This window comes from Desmodus rotundus, chromosome X (assembly GCF_022682495.2).
Source record: "Desmodus rotundus isolate HL8 chromosome X, HLdesRot8A.1, whole genome shotgun sequence".
Lineage (NCBI taxonomy): Eukaryota > Metazoa > Chordata > Mammalia > Chiroptera > Phyllostomidae > Desmodus > Desmodus rotundus.
In genome coordinates, this window is record NC_071400.1 from 63,660,572 (window position 1) to 63,685,388 (window position 24,817).

General features: G+C 40.9%; 1 protein-coding gene and 1 long non-coding RNA gene across 9 annotated transcripts in view; one reads left to right on the forward strand and one right to left on the reverse strand.

Moving 5' to 3' along the window:
- Positions 1-5,172, reverse strand: part of LOC123480173 (uncharacterized) — a 38,927-nt gene extending 33,755 nt beyond the window's left edge. For all 3 annotated transcript variants that reach the window (XR_011650794.1, XR_008425971.1, XR_008425970.1), the window contains exons 1-2: positions 5,071-5,172; positions 778-873 (exon numbers count right to left, since the gene is read on the reverse strand). This is a non-coding gene — a long non-coding RNA (uncharacterized lncRNA). The remainder of the gene's footprint in view (positions 1-777; positions 874-5,070) is intronic.
- The window catches only part of FAM120C (family with sequence similarity 120 member C), a 233,795-nt gene that overhangs the window by 132,447 nt on the left and 76,531 nt on the right, over positions 1-24,817 (forward strand). For 5 of the 6 annotated variants that reach the window (XR_008425969.2, XM_053916876.2, XM_053916877.2 and 2 more), the window contains exon 1: positions 5,120-5,830. The exons of the other annotated variant lie outside the window; for it this stretch is intronic. Coding sequence is in view for 4 of the 5 variants with exons in the window: in XM_053916876.2 (XP_053772851.1) it covers positions 5,120-5,830 (711 nt within the window). In the remaining variant the exon portion in view is untranslated. Of the gene's footprint in view, positions 1-5,119; positions 5,831-24,817 lie in introns of those variants that run through there. 6 annotated transcript variants of the gene reach the window in all.

The window sequence follows — 24,817 nt, forward strand, 5'->3', positions numbered from 1 at the left end:
CATCAATGTTTCTCTCCCTCTCTTTCTCCCTCCCTTCCTCTTTCTATAAAAAGTAAATAAACAAAACCCTTAAAAAAAGATAGTCAAAAGTGAACTCTCCATGAAACCTGTTTATGCTTCTTTCCACCCTTCATGATAACAAGTAACATTTATTAGTTGTTTACTGTGACAGTTCTGCCAAGCACTTTACTACATCATTTAATCTTCACAAACTTCTGAGGTAAGTATCATCAACATCTTCCTTCTAAGCTCCCTGACTGTCTTATTCACCAATGCCACCCCAATACATTTAATTTAAGAAGAAAACTCCTCTCTCCCAGTAGCTATCTTTATTCCTTGCATGTAGTAGGGACCAAATAAATCTGTTAAATAAATGAGTCCCTATTTCACAGACACAGCAAAGGATCAAGAGGTTAAGTAACTTGTTAAAGTTATATAGCTAATAAAAAGTTAAAGTGGTATTGAAACACAGATCTTGGTTCAAAAGCACACACTTAACCACTGTTCTGTGACATCTACTATACACTTCTGCTTTCAGGGCTTTGGTCTGTTCTCTGTATCCTCTCTAGGACCTATGTCAAGCATAAAGTTTCTCCTGTAGTGTACATGTTAAGATTCTTGTTTGTAAGTAATAGGAACCCAATTTGAACAAGCTTAAGCAAAAAGACGAATTTATTATAAAAATGGCAATGTCTCACAGAAACCAGGGATAATGCAGATGGGCTTTAGGAACAAGTAAATCAGGTGCTTGAATGCAGCCAGAATTTTTCATCTCACCTCCAGCTCAATCCAAGATTCTCTGGAAAGGTTCATAAAGGACGGTTCCTGCTGCAACCGTGAGGATAAAGTAGAGACGGTTGTAGAAAGGAGGTTCTGGGGAAGACAAAACAATGTATATTTACCTATAGTCCTCCTCTTCACAGCCCATAAACACATATGCTATTTCCTCCTTATCTACAATTCCAAAAATGCCCACGCCTAACATAGGCCATGGGCAACTGCACGACACATGCAGCTACTGCATCCAGAAGCGATGGCATGGCACGGGCACGCCCCTTCCTCATCTAAATGTGGCTCCTCTCGATCCTAAACCTTTGATAAACTCAACTGCCACCAATAAATCTAATATTCAACAGAGAAATAATTAGATTAATCATGATAAAAATTCCCTTTTAGGAAAGGAGAGGGGCACAGCATTATCAGCCACTACATCTGAGTATGCATCATTTCCACCTGGGTAAGGATAAAAGAACTAAATCACAGGTATAGAAAAATGTATGGGAGTAAACTTATTGATGTACCTTCTTGCTTAACTATTCTGTACTTGGGCCAGGGTACGCTCTAGAAAAGCAGTGATTCTCAAACTTGAGAGTGCTTTAGAACCACAGGGAGGGCTTGTGAGACCTGCAAAAACTCAAAATAAACATTCAGTTCAAACACCTGCACTAAGAGACTTGACTAAATTGTCATGTGGCATTTAGCAGCCTAAGGCAGAGTTCCCATCTGGAAAATCTCAAGGCTGTCAAAAGAATTTACAGTACCTTTTGTTCAAGCCGCTGTCTGACGTAGACCCTGACCTCCCTAGCCTAGAGCATTTACTAAAAGAGGATTACAACTGTGCTTTCTTCCCCGTTCCTTTAAGATGTAGATGAGTCTCTCTGAAGGACCTTTCCCTTGAAATACAATCATCAAGAAGCCTGCCCCTGGGTCTCTATCTCCTAGTCTCTTTGGGAGGATAGACTCCTAACTTCAATAACTGACAGCTAGCAGACACAGCTGGCCTAACTGCACTTTCACTGACCGACCCTTTGTAATTTTTCACTTCCCTGACTCTACTGAAACCCTGCTTGCTCCTCTCCCTCCTTTAAAACGCCCAGTCATACCCTGGCCACATGGTTCAGTTGATTAGAGCATCACCCATACACCAAAAGGTTGTGGGTTTGATTCCCGGTCAGGGCACATACCTAGGTTGTGGGTTTGATCTCCAGTCGGGGAGCATATAGGAGGCAACTGATCTATGTTTCTCTCTCACTTTGGTATTTCTCTTTACCTTCCTCTCTCTCTAAAATCAATAAGCACATCCTTGGGTGAGGATTTTAAAAATAACAATAAAATAAAATAAAAGGCCCAGTCACCCCTGCACAAATGGGAATGGGGCTCAGCTCTTTCCCTTAATGTCAGTAGTGACTGGATAAAATCTGTCTACATTAATTTAACTACTGCCCAGCATTGTTCATCTTTGACACTAAACCACAGAGTGCTGGCCTGCACCCTCAGAGTTTCCAATTCTGGAGGTCTGGGGAGAGGCCTGAGAATTTACATTTCCAATAGTTTGTAGGTGGATCCTGATATACTGGTTGAGAGAGAATCACTGCTCTAGCTCCTGGTACCTATTTACCAGATATGACTTTCTAGTGTTACAACTTCCTCAAAACATTCGCTGCTTATATATTTCATTTGAGGGGATTTAGAATGCTAACCACAAGTGCCAAAAATCTTGTCAAGTTATGCTCTTTGACTCTTCAGATCTCTAAAGGGAATAACCTGGCTCGTGCTGTTGCAGCTTCTATTTCTTAGCACTCTACCTAAAGGCTTGGCTCATTTTCTCTGGCATTCTGCTCCACACCTGCAGTTCAGAGCTTAGACAGCAAACAACAGGGTGAGTTCAAGGCTGTGAAGCCTCTCTTCTCTGATCTCTGAGAGAACATTACACTTACCCTTACCTCCTTGCACTCCAGCTGACTGCACTTACAGAGTGCGACATCATCGCATTTGGGGGAGTTGAAGAACAAGTACAGCTTATACAGATAACCTCATTCCAATTGCCTGTGCCAGTTTTTTAATCAGTGAAACATTTTATGTAACAGTTCTACTGTAAGTTGGCAAAAGTCCACGACTGTGTGACCCTCAGCAGAGGTCTTAATACATGCAGCAGGGCTGCTGTGTTTTGAGTTCCAAGAACAATAAGCAACTGCTTTACTGCCAGATAACAAAATGCCAACTTCTCATGAACTGATCTGGAAGATCTCCAGTCTCTGTCAGTTCCATATTTGAGAGTCTTGAATTTGCCACACACCATTTCTGGGTACCAGCTTATGAATGAACATTTTTTGTTATAAGTACTTTCTAACTGAGCTATCTTAAAGAAAACTAGTAATACTAAGGATGTGGGGCTGCCTCAGGGAAATCAAGGACAAGAAAGCCTCAGAAATGACCTAGAACCTGGACTTAAACACAGTGAAGACCCCCTATCTCTGGTGTCTGCTTTGGAGTCTACATTTTTTTTTTTCTTTTTCTACAAACCAGCATCTGTTACTTCTGTCTCTCTGGTGGGAAAATTGATTGGTGACAGCTTCCAAGTTTTACACTCAGAGGAACAGATCTCTCTGGTCCAATTCCAAATTTCTAGGGAATGAGATTCTGATCAAGCAGGCTTAGCTTATTTGTATACCTTTGGCCCAATCAGCCATGGTAATAGGAACATTTCAGGTTTTACTGTAACTCTGTAAATTGTAGGAGGGTCAATTCCCAGAAAAGAAGGGCTGTAGGTATCCCTTATACTAGAAAATTTTTATTCCTTCCCTTCTCCATCCCTTCCAGCCACGGCTCTCTCCTTCCACTGCTAGTTTTCAAAAGAGTTGCTAAGTGCACTGCTTCACCATATACTTATTCTTTGTCAATCAGACCTGTTCTATCTCCACCATTCTTTTATGATAAACTCCTTTATGGAGTTTGAGGCTTTTTAAGCTTTTGCATCCTATTAAACTATTCTCAGACTTCATCCTTCTGACTACTCTTGGGTCCTGCACTTTTGGGTTCTAACTCTGCCTGCCATTATCTCCCACCTTCCATTAAGTTCCAAACTGCTTTGGCTACTACTCACTGTTAAAGAAAAGATTTTTTCTACCCTTCTTCTGATGAAAGAGTAGGCCCTAAAAGTCAGTCAGAAGACTGGTGCTAAATTGGAATCAACTGAGGAACATGCGGAAAATATATTTTTCAAAATATGGATTCAGTACGCCTGTAATTGGAGTCCTTGTGGTTATTTTACTAGACCTCCCTGACAGATTGATTCACAATGAGTTGTAAAAACAGAGGCCTGAACTATAGGACACTGTAACTCAGTGAATACTAGAAAGGCACAATTTGCAGTGTGATTTGCATTGGTGCTTATCTCCCTGACAAAAGAGATCCTGAGGACAAGGGATATTAAATCTCACTTTTTCTCTGCATTGCCTTGGGCAAATAAATAATGTAAGTTTCACCATTCATTAACTGGGGCCAACAACCCTTCTTTAAAGAATTGCAGTAGCTAAAAGTTAAGTGGATCGCTACAGAAATGGTGGTTATTATTTTTATGTTCCACAACTGTCCTTAATCCTCATTTACTAAAAGCTACATATATTATTTTCCCCTTGAAATGAAAATTACACCTCCTGGAGGATTTTGGTATACTTTAGCAGAATTGATTTAATCCACTCCACTTCCTTTCCCATGATGCATCACCCCTTTCCCCTTAAATCCCTTTTCTGGGAAAGGCAGTAAATGGCCTGAAGCAACTCGGTGGATGCCAGGAGTTAAAGTGCAAATCCTAAACACATATCGTCATGTCCCACCAATTGTGACCCTGTGAGCTCAAGGGCTGACAAGTGGTGGTAATCTCGTTCCCCGACTGTATCCTGAGGCTGGAGAGTACTACAACTCCCAGGATGCCTCTCTGCCCCACGTCGCCCCGTCCCCCCCTTCTTCATCTAGAAAGTGTGTACCACCAAGACTAGGCAATATGGCTTCCGGAGGTGGAAGGAAGAGGCTTCACCACTTGTGAAATGGTGAAGAGCGGCTAGAGAGGAGGAAAAAAAAAAAGAAAGTAGAGCCCGTTAACTCCTCCCAGTCTCTCCTAAATCCGGTTGGCTTCATCCCTCCTCTCCACACAAATCCAATCTGTGGTCTTTCTCCCAGCCCGCCCTCAGTCTCTAATTCGCTTACCCCTCCTCTCCAGAATCCTTTTCCCGCCCCTTCGCCCCCCGCGGAGTGCGCACGCGCCCGCCCCCAGCTTCGCGCCCAGATTACCGCCTAGCTAGCTCGCGCAGCCGCTGTCTCCTCTGCCTGCCGACGAAGCATGGGCGTCCAGGGCTTCCAAGAGTTCCTGGAGAAGCGCTGTCCCGGGGCCGTGGTGCCCGTGGACCTTCTCAAACTCGCGCGCATGGTGTCGCGCCAGCAGCAGCAGTTCCAGCATCGCCAGCTGCCACCTACAGCAGCCCTAGCGCCCGGGGCTCCACGCGTCGCCAGGGGCTCCGCTCCCCTGCAACCGCCGCTCCCACCCGCTGCTTTGGGTGCCTACTCCGGGGGCGCGGGGCCGACTCCGACTCGGCACCATCACCCCGCTCACCACCTCCACCACCTCGGCCAGGGGCATTCCGGCCTGCACCAGCCGCCGCCGCCGCCGCCCCCCCCGCCACCCCTCCAGATTCCCGGGGCCCGGGTGCTGGTAGATGCGGGCTCGGCGCTGCCGCGGCTTTATGGCGGCTACCAGACTGATTGGGTGTGTGGCGGCCAGTGGAACGCCATGCTGGGCTACTTGTCAGCGCTATGCCAAGCTTGTGCCTGTTCCGGCGGCGACGGCCTGGAGCTGGTGGTCATGTTCCCCGGGGGCCTGGGCAAGGACCGGCTGGCTGAGTGGGGCCGTCGGTGCCAGACTGAGCGGCAGACGGCGCAGCTGATCGTGGGACACGTGGGCAACAAGGGCACCCCTCCTCCACGGGCCTGGTTCCTGCCACCGGCCTGCCTGAGCCACTGCGTGAGGCTAGCACTCATCCGCTTCCGGGTCAAGGTGAGGGAGGGGCCGGATCTTAAATAATGTGCCTCATACCTATTCCCTCCCAACTAAACACCTAACTACCCACCCACATACTTGCCTCCCATCTACCCACTTACTTGCCCAGTCATCTAACCCATTTGCCTAACTACCCTCGATCATTGTTCCATCTACTCACCCCCCTACCTATTCCCTCACCTATTTAACCACATCTCTACCCCTGCCATCCCAATAACTCCTTTTACCTTCCACTTATCCAATTGCCCTATCCCTATGTCTTATAAGAATTTCTTTTGTAGCCCCATCTTTCTTTTCATGTCTTCTGCATAAAGCTGAAATGCCTTTTTCCAAATTTTTCCACTTGGCATCTCTCTGTATGTCTTTGTTTAATCTTGCAGCAAATCAGTTAAACAGATGTTAATTGAACACCTTTCTTCTACAATATTTTTACCATTTTGACCTAGTACTTCTTTTTACCCATATGTCCATTCAACCTTTTTTTTTTTCATTTCAACATGTTTCTACCTCCTCCCTCCTTAGCCTAAACACAAAAAATCCCACTGATGCAGTCACTGTGCAACAAGTATTAGCCTCTTGAGAGTAGGAGGTTTAAAAAACATGTGAGACATGGTCTTGCCCTTAGAAAATCAAATATATATATATGTGAAACATTTATTTAATGGTATAAGTGTGTATGTGACTATGCTTTATGGTACATATTGTAAGTATAGTACCTGTTGGGGGGGGGGAGATATCTGTGGGCTAAAATGGCCAGGAGAGGTTTCCTTGAAGAACTTGGACCTCACCTGGGTCTTCAAGGATGGGTTGGATTTGAATTGGTTACGGGTTTGGAAGGAGACTGCTTTAAGTGGGAAAAAGAAAATGAGCAGAAGCAAAAGGGGCTATCAAGAATGTGAGGCCCCATGGGCAGTTAAGTCCAGTCTCCACATGTAGTTGGTCAGTGCATGTGAAGCCTGGGGAAGAGCTTGGCAGCATCCCCAGTTCTTGGCACTACTGCTATTTCTCTGTTGCTTTCCCATGCTCTTAGGTTTCAAGTACCTACGTGTGGGGAATAGCAAGGCTTGAGAAGTAAATGAGGTAGGCAGGAAGAAGAAAAAGAAAAGTAGTGCAGGGTTGGGTAGGACAAAACCTCAAGCCCATTCACAAACCAAGGCTCTTGGGGATGTGCTCACAGGCAGAATATGGACAGGGAATTGTGGGGATCACAAACTAAAGAAATGGTGTTGCAGGGAGTGATGAAAAAATTTGCAGCTGAGAGACTGAAAGACCTGCATAGAGAAGCTTGCGGTGTGTAGCTAAAGTTAAGTCATACTAGACTCCTTTGTGCCCAGCATCAAATCTGTGCCTAGATTTGGTAAATTATAGGTGTTTTTAATAATGAAAAATCCAATCATAAGCTATGTCAAATATACAAAGTAGAAAAAATATATATAACACGCTCATTTTGCTTGCTTTCCTGACTTAACACTTCTCAGTAGATTGATCATTTGCGGCCATTCTTTTTTTTTTTTACGATTTTATTTATTTATTTTTAGAGATGGGGAAGGGAGGTAGAAAGAGAGGGAGATAAATCAATGTGTGGTTGCCTCTCACGCGCCCCCCACTGAGGACCCTGCCCGCAACCCAGGCATGTGCCCTGACTGGGAATCGAACTGGTGACTCTTTGGTTTGCAGGCCCATGCTCAGTCCACTGAGCCACAGGAGCCAGGGCTTGTGGCCATCCTTTCCACTTTGTTTTCATCGCTACCACCCAACGCAGGAGTGTCCAACCTGAGGCCTGTGGGCTGCAGGTGGCCCAGGATGGCTATGAATGCAGCCCAACACAAAATTGTATATTTACCTAAAACATGATGAGATTTTTTTTTTTTGTGATTACATGTTGCAACGTATTTAATGTGTGGCCCAGAGACGCCAAAAGGTTGGACACCCCTGCTAGAACTTTATACCTACCTCATTGTTATTGTTAACCAGGTTACTGGCAGTACTGGCTAACATTGATGGAACACTTATATGCCAGGTGCTAATTTATGTGCTTTAACAACAACAACAAAAATTATCTCATTTGATCCTTGTAATAACCTGTGAAGCAGTAGTATTCATTTTCCAAATGAAGAAATTGAGGCACAGGAAGTTTAGAAACTAAACTTCCTAGAGTCACCCAGCAATAAATGACAGAACTGGGATTCATGCCCAGCCATTCTGGCTCCAAAGTTCCTGCTCTTAACCACGGTGCTCTATAGAAGGAATCTTTGTAAAGTGCCAATTTGATTAGGTCATTCCCACACTCGACTAAAATCTTCCCTGGCTCCTGGGTAAACACAGTTCTGGATCATTAATTTATATTATGTTTTTTATTGAGTGCTTGCTGTATAGGCTGGGTACTGTGCTGGTAGCTGAGGATTGAGAGGTAAATAGGGGGACCCCTGCCCTCAAGGAGGTCAGTTTAGTAAAAGAGCCTGACTGAAAACAAAGCTGCAGATATAAAGGCTAATTGTAAATTGGGGGACATGGTTAATTCTGGGTGAGGGTGTGAAAGTTGGGGGTGGCTTCACAGGTCGATGCTGACCCTTGAAGGGTGCTCAGATAGTGTATAAGGAAGAATAAAAAGTTCAGATAGTGCACAAGGGAGTGGAGACCTAAAATGGCCTATTGTGAGCTCTGAATAGGTTTTGATTGGAGGTTGGCAGGAGAGTTGAACACTGAACATGGGTTTGTGGTTTCCAAAATTTGGGGTTGATGCACCCCATCAATCAAAATTTTTGAGAAACAACCCTAAGGTGACCTGGAATTCTTCATCACATATAGTCTCATTTTCTTTTTCTTTTTTTCTTTTTTTTTTTTTGCCTTTTTAAAAATTTTATTGATTATGCTATTAGTTTTCCCAATTTTCTCACCTTTGTCCCCCTCCACCCAGCACCCCCTATGCCCTCATGCAATCCCCACAGCATGTTCATATCCATGGTTCAACATATAGTCTCATTTTCTAAATCTCAATAGTTCATCAAAAAATAAGATGGATGTGTGAGACAGCAAGTATAGTAAAAATAATAGAATTTGGTGGTTGAGTATTTGCATGTTCAATATAAAATTGTTTTAACTATGCCATATATTTGAAATTTTTCATAACAAAATACTTTGGAAAGTACAATTCCGGCAGCCCTCTTAAGTCCCAAGAACCACCATTTGGGGAATAAATAAATCTTATTCCTCATGCTAACCAAACTCTTTCATCTTTCATATTCTTTATAGTGTCTTGTATATTTTAGGTGCAGGATACATTTTGTTCCCTGAATGATAGGTCTGTGATCCTAAGAGGATGGAATGTAAGAGTAACTTTGTAAAGTGTGTAATGTGGCTCTTAATGTAGTGGATGTAAGAGTGGCTCCAAAATTGCAAATGTAAAATATCTGTAGATATTACCAGTGAGTAAAGTTCTCTCTCCTGGTTATGGTCAATGATTTTGTTGTTGTTGTTGTTATAGAGAACTTTCTGGTTTATAGCACAAACTCGAAAGGTATTGGTTAATAACTTGTTGTGGCTTGCCTTTTTGGAGAACTGTTCCAGTATCTGGAAGATAACAGTTTCTCACTTTGATGATATGCATGTCTACCATTTCTTTTTTTTTTTTCATATATTCTAGGTCAGCCCTTGCTAGTGTGGCTCGGGGTTGAGGGCCGGCCTGTGAACCAGGGGGTCGCCAGTTTGATTCCCAGGGAGGGCACATGCCTGGGTTGAGGGCCAGGGCCCCAGTAGGGGGCACTCAAGAGGCAACCACACATTGAGGTTTCTTTCCCTCTTTATCCTTACCTTCCTCTCTCTCTAAAAATAAAATAGATAAAATCTTTTTAAAAATTAAAAAAAGAATGTAATTTGGGAGATGATGTGGCATGATTAAGGGAATGAATACTTTGTTTTAATGGTTAATATATGAGGTCTGTTGGGGAAAGTCCAGCCATTGTTAATATAATGAGAATGGTTTGTGGGACATTGATTTAACCTGGCACCCAAAGAGAGTAGACTGGAATGCGCATACGTGAGCAATGACAACTTCAGTGTACTAGTCAGTGGGGGCAGTAGAGCTGTTGAGTGAGCATGTGTACTGTGTGGCTGTCCCATTCAAAATGACTTGAGCAAGTAGAGCAACAAATGTGCATCAAATTTTGCATGAAGCTTGGACATTCCCCTGCAGAAACGATTTGGATGATTCGGAAGGCTGCAGCTATGGGCAGCTGGTGATATGCAGCTTCATCACAATAACGTGCCTGTTCATGCATCATGTCTCGTGCAGAGTTTCTTTGCGAAACATCAAATTACCCAGGTGATTCCGTCCCCTTACAGCCCACATTTGGTGCCCTGTGACTTCAGCTTTTTCCAAAACTAAAGTCACCTTTGAAAGGGAAGAGATTTCAGACCGTAAGTGGGATTCAGGAAAATACGATGGGGCAGCTGATAGCAATTGGAAGAACTGTGTGAGGTCCCAAGGCCTACACTGAAAGGGACTGAGTTGTCATTGCCCTATGTCCAGTGTTTCTTGTATCTTGTATCTTCTTCAATAAATGTCTCTATTTTTCATATTACATGGCTGGATACCTGCTGGACAGACCTCGTATATTAGAAAAAAGGTAATCATATCAAACCCACCATTTCACAGCTATCGTTCTTGAGAATGGAGCTAATCAAAGAAAAGTGAGTTGATTTAAAGAAACGTATTAAGATGCAATACTTGGATGTGGCAGAAATCACGGCGGTCCATAAATGACCAGTTTGAGAAGTCTCACCAAGAACAGGTGTCATTTTGTGTTTTCATTCTTTAGAATGCAGTGTAGCAGTGGCTGCTATTCCTCCTGATTATTTACTTATCCTCAGTCATAGACACATCCTAAAAAGTCAGTGACTCTTCTAGGTGCTGTAGCAGGAGGAAAAATAATTATAATAGTAATTATCACTACTCGAGCACCAAGTTGTATATAAAGTGCTTTTAAAATGTCTTGTTTAATCCTCAAAAGCTTTCAAGAATTGCATGGTATTCTTCCCCATTTAACAGTTCAATAACTGCGGTGCAAAGAGGTGAGATGGTTTTCATTGGTGTGCATACTGATCAGTGGTGGATAAAAATCCTTGTTCTGGGTGGGTGTGACTCAGTCTCTCTTCGCAATCCAACCACACTGTCCTTTGTTTTGTTTTATTAGCCAGATGATATGCATAGAAATACAAAGAAAAACAATAATTAGATTTAGTGAGCACTTAGTTTGTGCCAGCATTGCTGAATATATGATACTGCCTGTGCAAGGCAAATGTGTAAGCTAAGTGCCAAGTGAGTGAGTCATATAGTGATGTTATAGGAATTCAAAAGTAATAATCTCTTTTCTGCGCTTTCAGTCTCACCATCTCTGGGTTCTTTCATTTACAGCATACACAAATAAGCTTTAAAAAACCAAAAACTCCCCCTTTACTTTGTAATTTCTTTAAGCCATTATCCTTATCCTCATACTTCCATTTAACCATTATTCTTGAAAAAAGGAGACTGTATTAATTCCTATTCCCTAGCCTATTGCCACTTGGTATCTAATGTCACTATTTTTTTTTTTACTTTTTATTTTCATTTTTGTTTTTGTTGTTATTATTTTTTTAAATTTTTATTCAGTTACAGTTGTCTGCATTTTCTCCCCATCCCTCCACCCCACCCCTAATGTCACCATTTTGAAGTTGCCAAATCTATTTCCATTCTTACCCTCTCGCTGAGATAATTGACACTATTGAACCATCCTTTCCTTAAATTTTCTTCCTTGGATTTCATAGCGCTGTTCACTAGTTCTTTCTTCTTTCCTAAGTTATTGCTCCTCTGCCTGCTTCCTTAAGTATTTGTACTCTCAAGGCTTTTGTCCTAGTCATAGTCTTCTATTTATTTCTTGAACAATCATATCGTTATTATGACTTTAATTATTAACTATATTCTCATGATTTCTGGCGCTCTTTCTCCACTTCCAACCTCTCTCATGAGCTTTTTGCACGTGTTTTCAACTCTCTGCTACTCGTTGTCTTACAGGTCACTTAAACTAAAAAATATCCAAGGTGGAACTCAGTATCTCCCCCCGCAAACTTACTCTTGTTTTCTGTATTCTCTTTTTCTATGAATGTTGTCTCTCATCCATTTCAAGCCAGAAACCATGGAGTTCTCAATTCTTCACTCTCCTGTTCCTCCCCATATCTACTTGGTCATCAAATCCTGTCACTTTTACCTGAAAAAATATCTCCTGAGTGCAGCCACTTCTGCCCTCATTGCCTTAGTTCAGGTTGCTATTTAAAAAAAAAAAAAAAAAAAAAAAAAAAAAAGACAGCCAAACAAATGGAAGAAGACATTTGCAAATGATACTTCTGACAAAAGGTTAATATGCAAAATATAAAAAGAACTTAGACAACTCAACAACAACAAAACCAAACAGTCTGAATTAGAAAAATGGTCAGAGGCCCTAAATAGTTTGCAAGGAACACATACAGAGGGCGAACAGAGACATGAAAAGATGTTCAATATCTCTAGTTAATAGGGAAATGCAAATCAAAACCAGAATGAGATGCCACCTCACAAAGTTTAGAATGGCTATTACCACGAAATAAGTGGTGGAGAGGATGTGGAAAAAAGGGAACCCTTGCACACCTGCTGATGTGAATGTAAATTGGTGCAGCCACTATGTAAAATAATGTAGAGGTTTCTCAGAGAATTAAAACTGGAACTACCATATATGATGCAGCTATCCCACTTCTGGGTATTTATTGACCATCATTTTTTTAAGTATATTTTATTGATTGTGCTATTACAGTTTTCCTAGTTTTTTCTCTTTATCCCCTCCACTCTGCAGCCCCCAACCCTCCAGCATTCCCCCCCTTAGTTCATGTCCATGGGTTGTACATATAAGTTCTTCGACTTCTCTGTTTCCTATACCATTCTTAACCTCTCCCCATCTATTTTATGCCTACCGATTATGCTTCTTATTCCTTGTACCTTCCCCCCATTCTTCCCCTCCCCCTCCCCACCGATAACCATCCATGTGATCTCCATTTTCTGATTCTGTTCCTGTTCTAGTTGTTTGCTTAGTTTTTGGGTTTTTTTTTAAGTTCAGTTGTTAATAGTTGTGAGTTTGTTGTCATTTTCCTGTTCATAGTTTTTGATCTTCTATTTCTTAGATAAATCCCTTTAACATTTCATATAATAAGGGCTTGGTGATGACAAACTCCTTTAACTTGACCTTGTCTGAGAAGCACTTTGTCTGTGCTTCCATTCTCAATGATAGCTTTGCTGGATAGAGTCATCTTGGATGTAGGTCCTTGCCTCTTACGACTTCAAATACTTCTTTCCAACCCCTTCTTGCCTGCAAGATTTCCCCACCATCATTTCTTACCTTAACCATGAAAGTAGCCTCAGCTTATTCCTTTACCATTCTGGACTATAGTCTGTCTTCCACATTAGTGTCAAAGATGCCATACTGAAAAACAAAGCTGACTTTACCGTGTGCCCGAAGATACCCACTATCTACTTTTTGCCTACCCTACCAAGTCCGGACTTCTCAGTGTAGCAGACAGTACCTTTCACAGTCTGATCCCAAACTCTTGTCGGGTTTACTTCATGTTTACCTTCACTCATACCTGTTCCAACCATTGGAATGACTCATAGACATTCTGAACTTTTTATGGTTTCTGAGATACACCATGTCTTCTCAAGTAGTGCTTTTCGTGTGTTACTCTCATCTTTACACAGCAAATTCCTACTTATTCTTGCTCAAAAGTTATCATTGTGAGCCCTAACTGGGTGGCTTAGTTGGTTGGAGCATTGTCCTCTGCATCAGAAGGTTGAGGGTTCAATTCCAGGTCAATGCATGTACCTAGGTTGTGGGTTGGATTCCCTGTCAAGGTGCGTATAGGAGGCAAGTGATTGATGTTTCTCTCTCACATTGATGTCTCTCTCATTCTTATTCTGTTTCTCCATTCCTCTCTCTCTAAAATCAATAAACATGTCCTCAGGTGAGGATTTAAAAAATATATTATTACTATGAAATCTTTCCCAGTCAAGGTGATTGTCACCTTCCCTTGTGCTACCTGAATGCTCTTTTACCTCTCTCATATTTTTCTCTCATACTATTATCACATCGCATTATAATTCTCTTTCCCCTCCCCCAATTCTGTACATTACATCCATTGAACTTATTTATCATATACCTGAAGTTGTGTATGTTCCCTCTTTTCTAAAAATTTTATTTATTGATTTTCGAGAAAGAGAAGAATCATTTTGTTGTTCCACTTATTTATGCACTCTTTGGTTGATTCTTTTTTGTGCCTTGACTGGGAATTGGACCCACAACTATGGCATATAGGGCGATGCTCTAACCAACTGTGCTACCTGGCCGGAGGTGTAATTTTATTTTAATTGAGTTCCAAGAGAGCAGGGATTTGACACAATATATACAATAATGGTTGCAGAGAAAGAAAGGGAGACAGACTGACTGTAGAAGGCTTTAAAGGTCAGGTAAGGAAGAATTTAGAATCAGTGTTTTATAATGTTATATGTTAAGTCCATGTACATCAACTGAGACTCCAAACAGAATTGCCAGACTCTCTTAAGTAAAAATAAGCTTTATAGCTGCTTAGCAATGCATTTATAGAATAACTTCCCCTGTGGTGGTAGTAATAATAGCTACCACATGGGCTTGGGCATGTTACATAGACTCACATTATTTAATCCTCACAACCACTCCTCAGGATGTGTATTAATCTCTATTTTTATAGCTAAAATAAAAACAGGCTTAGCATAGTCAGTGGCCCAAGATTGCACCTCTGCAACATGGCTGAGCCACAATGTGAACCTAAATGTATTTGACACCAAATCCTTTCTTTTTTTAACATATCTCAGAACAGTACAGTTGCATTTTAATAACTTTTTCTAGAATATTCTTATATTTAGTGTGTGTAGCATAATGACTAGGAGCACAGACCTTGGAGCCAGACTGCCTGGGTGTAAATCATTGTTCTTCTACCTATTAATTATATAAATTTAAACTTGGGCAAGTTAACCTCTCTCTGCCTCAGTTTCCTCACCTGGCAGAGGAGGATAGTAATAATGCCTACACTACGGACTTTGTTGTGAGTGTTAAGTGTTTTAATATAAACAGTGCTTAGAGCATTATATGGCATGTAATAAATGCCAGCTACCATGACTTTGACCAAAATATCTTGTGGTCCAAGTAGGTTGGACATTGATCATCTCACTCATTCTTTAAGCATAGCATGGCATGCAGGGTCCTTCGTGATCTGCCTACCATTCTCTGGCCTCATTCAGCCAATTATTCTTACCAGGATAGTGAATAATTTTCAGTTCAATTAACATTTTTTCAGCACCTTCTCTATGTCATATCCTGTGCTAAGTACTAAGAATGATGGAATTCGTTCATTCAACATCGATAGTTTACCTCTCACACAGCCCAAACCAGGGACCTGGCCCAAACCCAGTCATGTGTCCTGGCTGGGAATCGAACCAGCAACTTCTATAGTTTGCTGGTTTGCAGGATGAAGCTCAGTCCACTGATCCACACCAGCCAGAGCTATTAATCTGTTTAACAAGCCCTTTAGCTGATTCTGATACGCGCTAAAGTTCAAGAACCACTGCACCTTGGTACAATTCATGTGTTAAGAATTTTGATGCAATCTCTTTGCACTTGTAGCCTATGACAGGTACATGCAGAAATACCTGGATTTTGTGTGTTGAGAAAAGTCTTCAAACTTTTAGTACAAATTGGTCAAAATTAGTAAATATGACTATATGTGTGTTTGCAAAAGCATTACTGTTGGACTTAAGCTTCAATTTGAAGGAGAAACATTATATAAGGACTTAAAGCTGTTGAATCGCTTCTTAGAATTCACTTTTTTGCACAAAAATAATCAAAATGAAACATGTCAGGAACTAGTATTTAACATTGTGGTTTGCACTAAATAGTTGAATACTTTGCTTTGTGAATTACTAGATTCATGTTATGGAAATCCGCCCTGTTATATGGAGATTGATTGGCCTAGTTCAGTCATGGTACTGAAGATACTGCAAAAATTTACGTAGTTGGCATCCAAAGAGCATTCAGCACACCAACAGTGATTGAAATAAAACATTTGACCTGTTCAGTTGACATTTCAATTCATCTAGACACTTTGAATTAAAGCAGGATTGTTCAGAAATACCTTCACAAATAAATGTATGGTTGTATTTGCTCATTCCTAGCAAAATTATGCCTTTGGGAAACTCATTTACCTGGAGATAAACCAGACGACTTTCCTGTGCTGATAACCAGTTTCCAAGAAGTAAAGTGAAGCCTGAGTTACATTCCCAAAATTATGGAGCTGTTCATCAAATTCCAGAAAGGGCTCTCTGACATGCTGTTTTATGAAAATGAACCAATGTTGTTCACTTAGCCTTTCTCAATGTTCATGGTGTGAAAGGAGCTACAATGGAGATACTGAACTACTGTATGGTACTGAAAATGAAGCATGATGTCACTGAAATGCCAGAATTCTACAAATATCTTGGGAATAGTTATCCTAAATATAAAAAACATTACAAAGTGTCTATCTGTGTTTGGAAATGCCTACATTAATAAGCAGCTGCTCTCCTTTATGAAATAGGATAAAATTAATTATTCGCAGTAAAAAAAGGATTCAAGGCTAAATTCTTCACTGCAAATTGTAACACAAAAATATAAGATCTAACATTGACCTCTTGATACATAAGAAAGGCATCAAACCTCCTGTTCCAAGTCAAAGGATAATAAATCACACATACAAGGGTAATGATAACATTTTTCTATTTGTTGACTTGTATTTTCAATTGTGAACTTAAAGTGTAATTGCCAAGATTGTGCATATTTATATTGTCAACACCCACAGTATAGCTTAGTAAAAAAAACCAAAGGTTACATTACTGAAGTTGATTTTATTAATGCTCTTCACTTATTTTAGCTTCCCATCTCCCAGCAGCATTTGCAGCCCCTGGTTCAAGGATTCATAGAAATTTTTTGCTGTAACTTTCCTTTCTGCAGTTCCTGTCTGTTTTTCCGATATAACCCAAAAGCTCCCTTGGACCTTTTTGTATGCCTCTTATTCCAGATGATACCTTTCATCAGGCCTTCTGAGTTTTCTATCCTGAAGATTTGCTTTGGGCAGAAAAGTGCCTATTATGGTATCTACTTATCTCAAATGATTTCTGAAGACCTGCAGACAGTATTATGTACCATAGTCTTCATCTCTGCAAAGTACACAGGCTATGACTTATTCTGTAACCAGTTGCTCAGAGCCTGTGTGCCAGGTATTTTCTAAGTCTTACCTTCAGGTAGGAATTAGCAAAATCTCCATTTTGCAGATGAAGAAGCTACCTGACTTGCCCAACCACTTGAATTTGAGCATAGGTCCACTGGAAGTCAAACTTTTCAGCTATAATCGCTGATTATAAAAGTTATTCTCAGAATAGAGTCTCTAGCCCATGGATGAGCCACAACAGATTAAAAGATGTTTTTCCTTTTGTTCTCATGTGTGACAGTCAGTTTCACCTACAGAAATGGGCTGGCTTCTGGCAGCCTAAGAATAATTACAGGTATGAAAATTGGGTATTCATACATTAAAATTAGCACCTTAATATCCTTTACTGAACATTGGATCCAGCTTGACTGGTATTTAATGGCAAAGATGCTACCATGCATATATATGTAGATAACTGAAATTCCTACAGGAAGGAAACTTTGTTAGTATTGCCTTGAGTTGGCTATGGTTTTCAACTGCTGCTATTCTTACTTTTTAATTCTACATTATTCCTTAGTTTTGTGATTGTCATTTAGTCTCTGAATGGTTCTTGAACTCCACAGAGTGTAATAATGTAAGTTTGCATCAACAGTACTCTTGGTCTGATTTTTCAGTTTAGACTTAAGTCGTGTAGGCCTTGCAGTTGAAATTTAAACCATCCATATTTCTATGGTTAAAGCAGAGTTATACATAATCTACCCCTTCCCTTTTCTTAAAAGGTAATGCTTTGTCATGTCCAATTTCTTTTTGTTTTGGAACTGAAAACAGGTAGAGAAGGTGGACCACGGGCCCTGCGTGAGTCAGAAACCAGTTTGTTGTATTTAACACAGTAGATGGGAGTGAGTCTAGTATCCAAACAGAATTTGAAACAAGATGGAGGAAGTCAAGTATTGCAGAGGTCAGAAAGCAGTAGTGCCTCTGGATAAAGCTCTTTCTAGGGTCCAGGCAGGGTTCTAGAGACTGGGATGTAACTAAAACTAACATGCTCACAATCTGGTTATTCTTTATGGCCATGTGCTTATTGTATTACTTTATGAATTGATCTGAAGTTACTGTATGCTTGGTTTTTTCTAGTTGCTTTTATTTGAAAAACAACATATTTTATGGATAGAGCGCTATTTTTTAAAAGATTTTGTTTATTTACTTTTAGGAAGGGGGAAGATAGGGAGAAAGAGAGGGAGGGAAACATCAGTGTGTGGTTGCCTCTCTCGCACCCCCCACTGGGGACCTGGCCTGCAACCCAGGCATGTGCCCTGACTGGGAATCAAATCAGCTCCCTTTTGGTTCACAGGCCAGTGCTCAATTCTCTGAGCTATATCAGCCAGGACTGTTTTGTTACTTGTTTTTTAAATAAGTGTGTGAGCCCCTGCTGGTGTGTGAGAAACCACCACACATGGATGTTTCTCTCCTTCTCTTTCTCCCTCCCTTCTCCACTCTCGAAAAGTAAATAAATAAATAAGTGTGTATGGTTTTTAGGCAAGCAATTTTTTCTAACTTAGAGTAGGCAGTTTTCAAAGCATTACTTTGTTAAAATGAGCTTAGTGAATGATAATTTGCTTTATGTTTAATCTAAAATCCTGCCAAAACCACCTTAGTACTTTCCTGCAAGCATTGTGCTGTCTTGCTGCTCTCTAAAGGTAATTAATTTGTTTTTGTTTCCACCCATCCCTCCTCTCTTTTGGCAGCCATCAGCTTGTTCTCTGTGTCTATGAGTCTGTTTCTGTTTTGTTTTGTTTTTAGATTTCATATACAAGTGAAATCATATGGTATTTGTCTTTCTCTGTCTCACTTGTTTCACTTAGCATAATAACCTCCAGGTCCATTCATGTTGTTGCAAATGGCATGATTACATTATTTTTTATTGCTTACTAATATTCCATTGTATATATTTGTGTATATGTATATATCACATCTTTATGGTATTGCTGGACCATATGGCAGCTCTATTTAATTTTTTGAGGAATGTCCATATTGTTGACATAGTGGCTAGAACAATTTACAGTTCCACCAACCGTGTACAGAGGCTACCTTTTCTCCACATCTTTGACAGTTTTCATTTGTTGATTATTTTCAGTTGCAGTTGATGTACATTATTATATTAGTTTCAGGTGTACAACGTAGTGATTACACATTTATATAAATGTCTATATAAACTTATGCAGTCATATCCATGATAAATCTTGTACCCATTGCCTTTTTAATAATTTTTAATTTTCAATTACAGTTGATGTACAGTATTATATTAGTTTCAGGTATACAACCCAGTGATTAGACCATTATAGAATTTACAGTGATCACCCCAATAAATCTAGTACCCATCTGACACCATACATAGATAATACAATATTATTGACTATATTCCTTATTCTGTACTTTACATCCCCATGACTATTCTGTAACAACCAATTTGTACTTCTTAATCCCTTCACCTTTTACCCCCATCCTGTCAACCCCCCTCCCATCTGCCAAATGTCAAAATGGTCTCGGTATGAATATTTTTTGGTCTGCTTATTAATTTCTTTTGTTTTTAGATGCATATTTTCAGTGAAATCATAGGGCATTTGCCTTTCTCTGTCTGTCTTATTTCATTCAGCACAGTACCCTCTAGGTCCATCCATGTTGTTGCAGATGTCCAGATTTTATTTGTTTGTTTATGGCTGAGTCATATTTCATACTGTACATGTACCACCTCTTTATTATTTTATACATTGATGGACACTTAGGTTGCTTCTGTATCTTGCCTATTGTAAAGAGTGCAGTGAATATAATGGTTTTTTTTTGATAAACAGCCAAAAATGGAAATGCTGGGTCCTTTGTTGTCTCTTGATATAGCCTTCGTTTTAAAATCTGTTTTGGACTTCTGGTCAAGATGGAGGCATAGGTAAACACCATGTGCCTCCTCTCACAACCACAACACAATTTACAACTAGACTACAAAACAATTATCACCCAGAATCATCGGAAAATCGAGCAATATGGAAGTCCGATAACCAAGGAATTGAAGAAGTCACATTCAGTTGGGTAGGAGGGGCAGAGAGGCGTGGAGAGGTGAAGAGATGTGTAATGGGAAGTCCCATACCCACATGTGGTGGATGAAAATTGGCAGGGATACCTTGGGAGTAAGGGATCCCAGTCCCAGACCAGACCACACAGCCCAGGGTTCCCATGCCAGGAAGATAAGTCCCCATTAACTTCTGGTTATGGAAACCAGTAGGGGTTGGGGCAGTGGAAGGAACTATGGGATTCTTAGGACTCTCCTCTTTATTTTATTTTTATCTTAATTTTTATTTTGAAATATATTTTATTATGCTACTACAGTTGTCCCATTTTCCCCCATTATTTCTCTCCATACGGTACCCCTCTCCCAACATCATTCCCCTACCTTAGTTCATATCCATGGGTCATATATATAAGTTCTTTGGCTTCTCCATTTCCCATGCTGTTCTTAACCTCCCCCTGTATATTTTGTATAAGTACCGCGCGCTAACCAATTGCGCCACTGGAGCTCCTCCCCCTGTCTATTTTGTACCTACCATTTATGCTTCTTATTCCCTGTAACTTTTCACCATCCTCCCCCCGCTCCCTCCTCACTGATAACCCTCCATGTGATCTCTATTTATGTGAATCTGTTGCTATTCTAGTTGTTTGCTTAGTTTGTTTTTGTTTTTGTTTTCTTAGGTTCAGGGTCTTTTTTTTTTTTTTTTTTTTTTTTTTTTTTTTTTTTTTTAGGATTGTTGATAGTTGTGAGGTTGTTGTCATTTTCCTGTTCATGTTTTTGATCATCTTTTTCTTTTTTAAAATATATTTTATTGATTATGCTATTACAGTTGTCTCATTATCCCCCCCTTTATTCCTCTCCGCCTTGCCCACCGCATCCCACCCGCATTCCCCCCCTGTACTTCATGTCCAAGGGTCATATAATAAGTTCTTTCGCTTCTACATTTCCTATACTATTTTTAACCTCCCTCTATCTTCTGCCTTCCATGTATGCTACTTATTCTCTGTACCTTTTCCCCCTCTCTCCCTACCCACTCCCCCACTGATAACCCTCCATGTGATCTCCATTTCTGTAATTCTGTTGCTGTTGTACTTGTTTGCTTAGTTTGTGATTGTTTTTGTTTTAGGTTTGGTTGCTTTTGTTTGTTTTTTAAATTTTTATTTATTTATTTTTAGAGAGGGGGGAAGGGTGGGAGAAAGAGAGGGAGAGAAATATCAATGATCAATGTGTGGTTGCCTCTTATGTGGCCTCCACTGGGGGCCTGGCCCGCAACCCAGGCATGTGCCCTGACTGGGAATTGAACCGACAATCCTTTGGTTCGCAGCCTGCACTCAATCCATTCAGCTACACCAGCCAGGGCTAGGTTTGGTTATTAATAACTGTGAGTTTCTTGTCATTTTACTGTTCATATTTTTAATCTTCTTTGTCTTAGATAAGTCCCTTTAACATTTCATACAATAAGGTTGGTGATGATGAATTCCTTTAACTTGACCTTGTCTGGGAAGCACTTTATCTGCCCTTGGATTGCAAATGATAGCTTTCCTGGGCAGAGTAATCTTGGATGTAGGTCGTTGCCTTTCATGGCTTTGAACACTTCTTTCTAGGCCCTTCTTGCCTGTAAGCTTTCTTTTGATAAATCAGCTGAGAGTCTGATGGCCAATCCTTTGTAGGTAACTGTCTCCTTTTCTCTTGTTGCTTTTAAGATTCTCTCCTTCTGCTTAATCTTGGGTAATCTAATGATGATGTGCCTTGGTGTGTGCTTCCTAGGGTCCATCTTCTTGGGGACTCTCTGAGCTTCCTGGACTTCCTGGAAGTCTGTTTCCTTTGCCAGATTAGGGAAGTTCTCCTTCATTATTTTTTCAAATAAGTTTTCAATTTCTTGCTCTTCCTCTTCTCCTTCTGGTACCCCTATGATTCGGATGTTGGAACGTTTCAAGATGTCCTGGAGGTTCCTAAGCCTCTCCTCATGTTTTGAATTCTTCTTTCTTCATTCTGTTTTGGTTGAATGTTTCTTTATTCCTTCTGGTCCACACCGTTGATTTGAGTCCCAGTTTCCTTCACATCACTATTGATTCCCTGTACATTTTCCTTTGTTTCTCTTAGCATAGGCTTCATTTTTTCATCTGGTTTTCGAACAAATTCAATCAATTCTGTGAGCGTCTTGATAACCAGTGTTTTGAATTGTGCATCTGATAGGTTGGCTATCTCTTCCTCGCTTAGTTGTATTTTTTCTGGAGCTTTGAAGTGTTCTGTCATTTGGGCCTTTTTTTTTTTTAATCTTGGCGCATCTGTTACTTAAAGGGGCGGAGCCTTAGGTGTTCCCGGGGTGGGTTAACGCTGGTTGCTGTGCTGTGACGCTGTACATGGGGGAGGGGCCGAGAGGGAGCAATGGCACCCTCTCCACTCCACCGGATTTCAATCTTTCACTCTGCTACCCACAATCAAACTGGGCCCCTCTGGTGCTGCTTCCCGAGTGGGTGGGCTTGTGCATGCCCTAGGTCCCTGTGGGTCTCTCCAACGACCTCTCCTGTGAGGCTGGGAGTCTCTCCTGCTGCCGCCCCAACCCCCACGGGCGTTTTCAATCAGAGGTTTGCCTGGGTTGCGCAGTCTGCTTCACTCCCCGCCGTTTGTCCAGTTTATCTGTGCGCGAATGTGGGGCCGCAGGGTCTGCTAGTGGTCAGACTGCCTGCCCCATTTGTCCCACACTCCACCAGTCTCGGTCCCGCCACAGCAATGCGTGTCCTCTCCATCCCGGTGCCCGTCTCCGCCCCTCCTACCAGTCTGGATGTATGTTTCTTTTTTTTATCTACCTGGTGTCGGACCCCCTTGCCGTTCGATTTTCTGTCAGTTCTGGTTGTGCGAGGAGGCGCAGTGTGTCTGCCTATGCCGCCATCTTGGTCTCTCCTCTTGCTGCTTTTAAGATTCTCTTTTTCTTTAACCTTTGGTGTGTTAATTATGATGTGCCTTGGTATAGGCTTCTTTGTGTTAATCTTGTTTGGGACTCTCTGTACGTCTGGGTTTCTATATCTGTTTTCTTCATCAAGTCTTGATCTCATTTAGCTGGATCTGTTTGGACACCATCTACTCAATATGTGTTTAACATATTATTTATATTCTCCTTTGGGAATTACTCTGACTTTTCTGTGTTCTCCAGGTTTTCTGTCACTATTTTTTGAAATACGTTTTCAATTCCTTGCTCTCTCTCTCTTTTCCTTTCAGCACCTCCGTGATGATAATGTTGGTACACTTGAAGTTGTCCCAGACATCCCTGAAATTGTCTTCACATTTGGATTCTTTTTTTTAATTTTTCATTCAGATTGGGTGTTTTCTACTACCTTGTCTTTCATATTGGTGATGTGATCCTCTTCTTCATCTAATCTGCTGTTGGTTCCATCTAGTGTAGTCTTCATTTCAGTTATTATATTCATTTTTGACTTGTCCTTTTTTATGTTTTCTATCTCCTATTTCTTTGTTGAAGTTTTCTTTTTTAAAATATATTTTATTGATTATGCTATTACAGCTGTCCCATTTCCCCCCTTTACTGCCCTCTACCCTGCACACCCCTTCCCACTCACATTCCCCCCGTTTAGTTCATGTCCATGGGTCATACTTATAAGTTCTTTGGCTTCTACATTACCTATACTACTCTTACCCTCCCCCTGTCTATTTTCTACCTACCATTTATGCTACTTATTCTCTGTACCTTTTCCCCCTCTCTCCCCCTCCCACTCCCCTGTTGATAACCCTCCATGTGATCTCCATCTCTGTGGTTCTCTTCCTGTTCTAGTTGTTTGCTTAGTTTGCTTTTGTTTTTGTTTTAGGTGTGGTTGTTGATAACTGTGAGTTTGCTGTCATTTTTACTGTTCATAGTTTTTATCTTCTTTTTCTTAGGTAAATCGCTTTAACATTTCATATAATGAGGGCTTGGTGATGCTGAACTTTAACTTGACCTTATCTGCCCTTCCATTCTAAATGATAGTTTTGCTGGATACAGTAATCTTGGATGTAGGTCCTTGACTTTCATGAGTTGGAATACTTCTTGCCAGCCCCTTCTTGCCTGTAAGGTCTCTTCTGAGAAATCAGCTGAGTCTTATGGGAAGTCCTTTGTAGGTAACTGTCTCCTTTTCTCTTGCTGCTTCTAAGATTCTCTCCTTATCTTTCATCTTGGGTAATGTAATTATGATGTGCCTTGGTGTGTTCCTCCTTGGGTCCAGCTTCTTTGGGACTCTCTGAGCTTCCTGGACTTCCTGGAAGTCTGTTTCCTTTGCCAGATTAGGGAAGTTCTCCTTCATTATTTTTTCAAATAAGTATTCAGTTTTTTGTTCTTCCTCTTCTCCTTCTCGCACCCCTATAATTCGGATGTTGGAACGTTTCAAGATGTCCTGGAGGTTCCTAAGCCTTTCTTCATTTTTCTGAATTCTTGTTTCTTCATTCTTTTCTGGTTGGATGTTTCTTTCTTCCTTCTGGTCCACATCGTTGATTTGAGTCCCAGTTTCCTTCGCATCACTCTTGGTTCCCTGTACATTTTCCTTTGTTTCTCTTAGCATAGGCTTCATTTTTTCATCTGGTTTTCGAACAAATTCAGCCAATTCTGTGAGCGTCTTGATAACCAGTGTTTTGAATTGTGCATCTGATAGGTTGGCTATCTCTTCCTC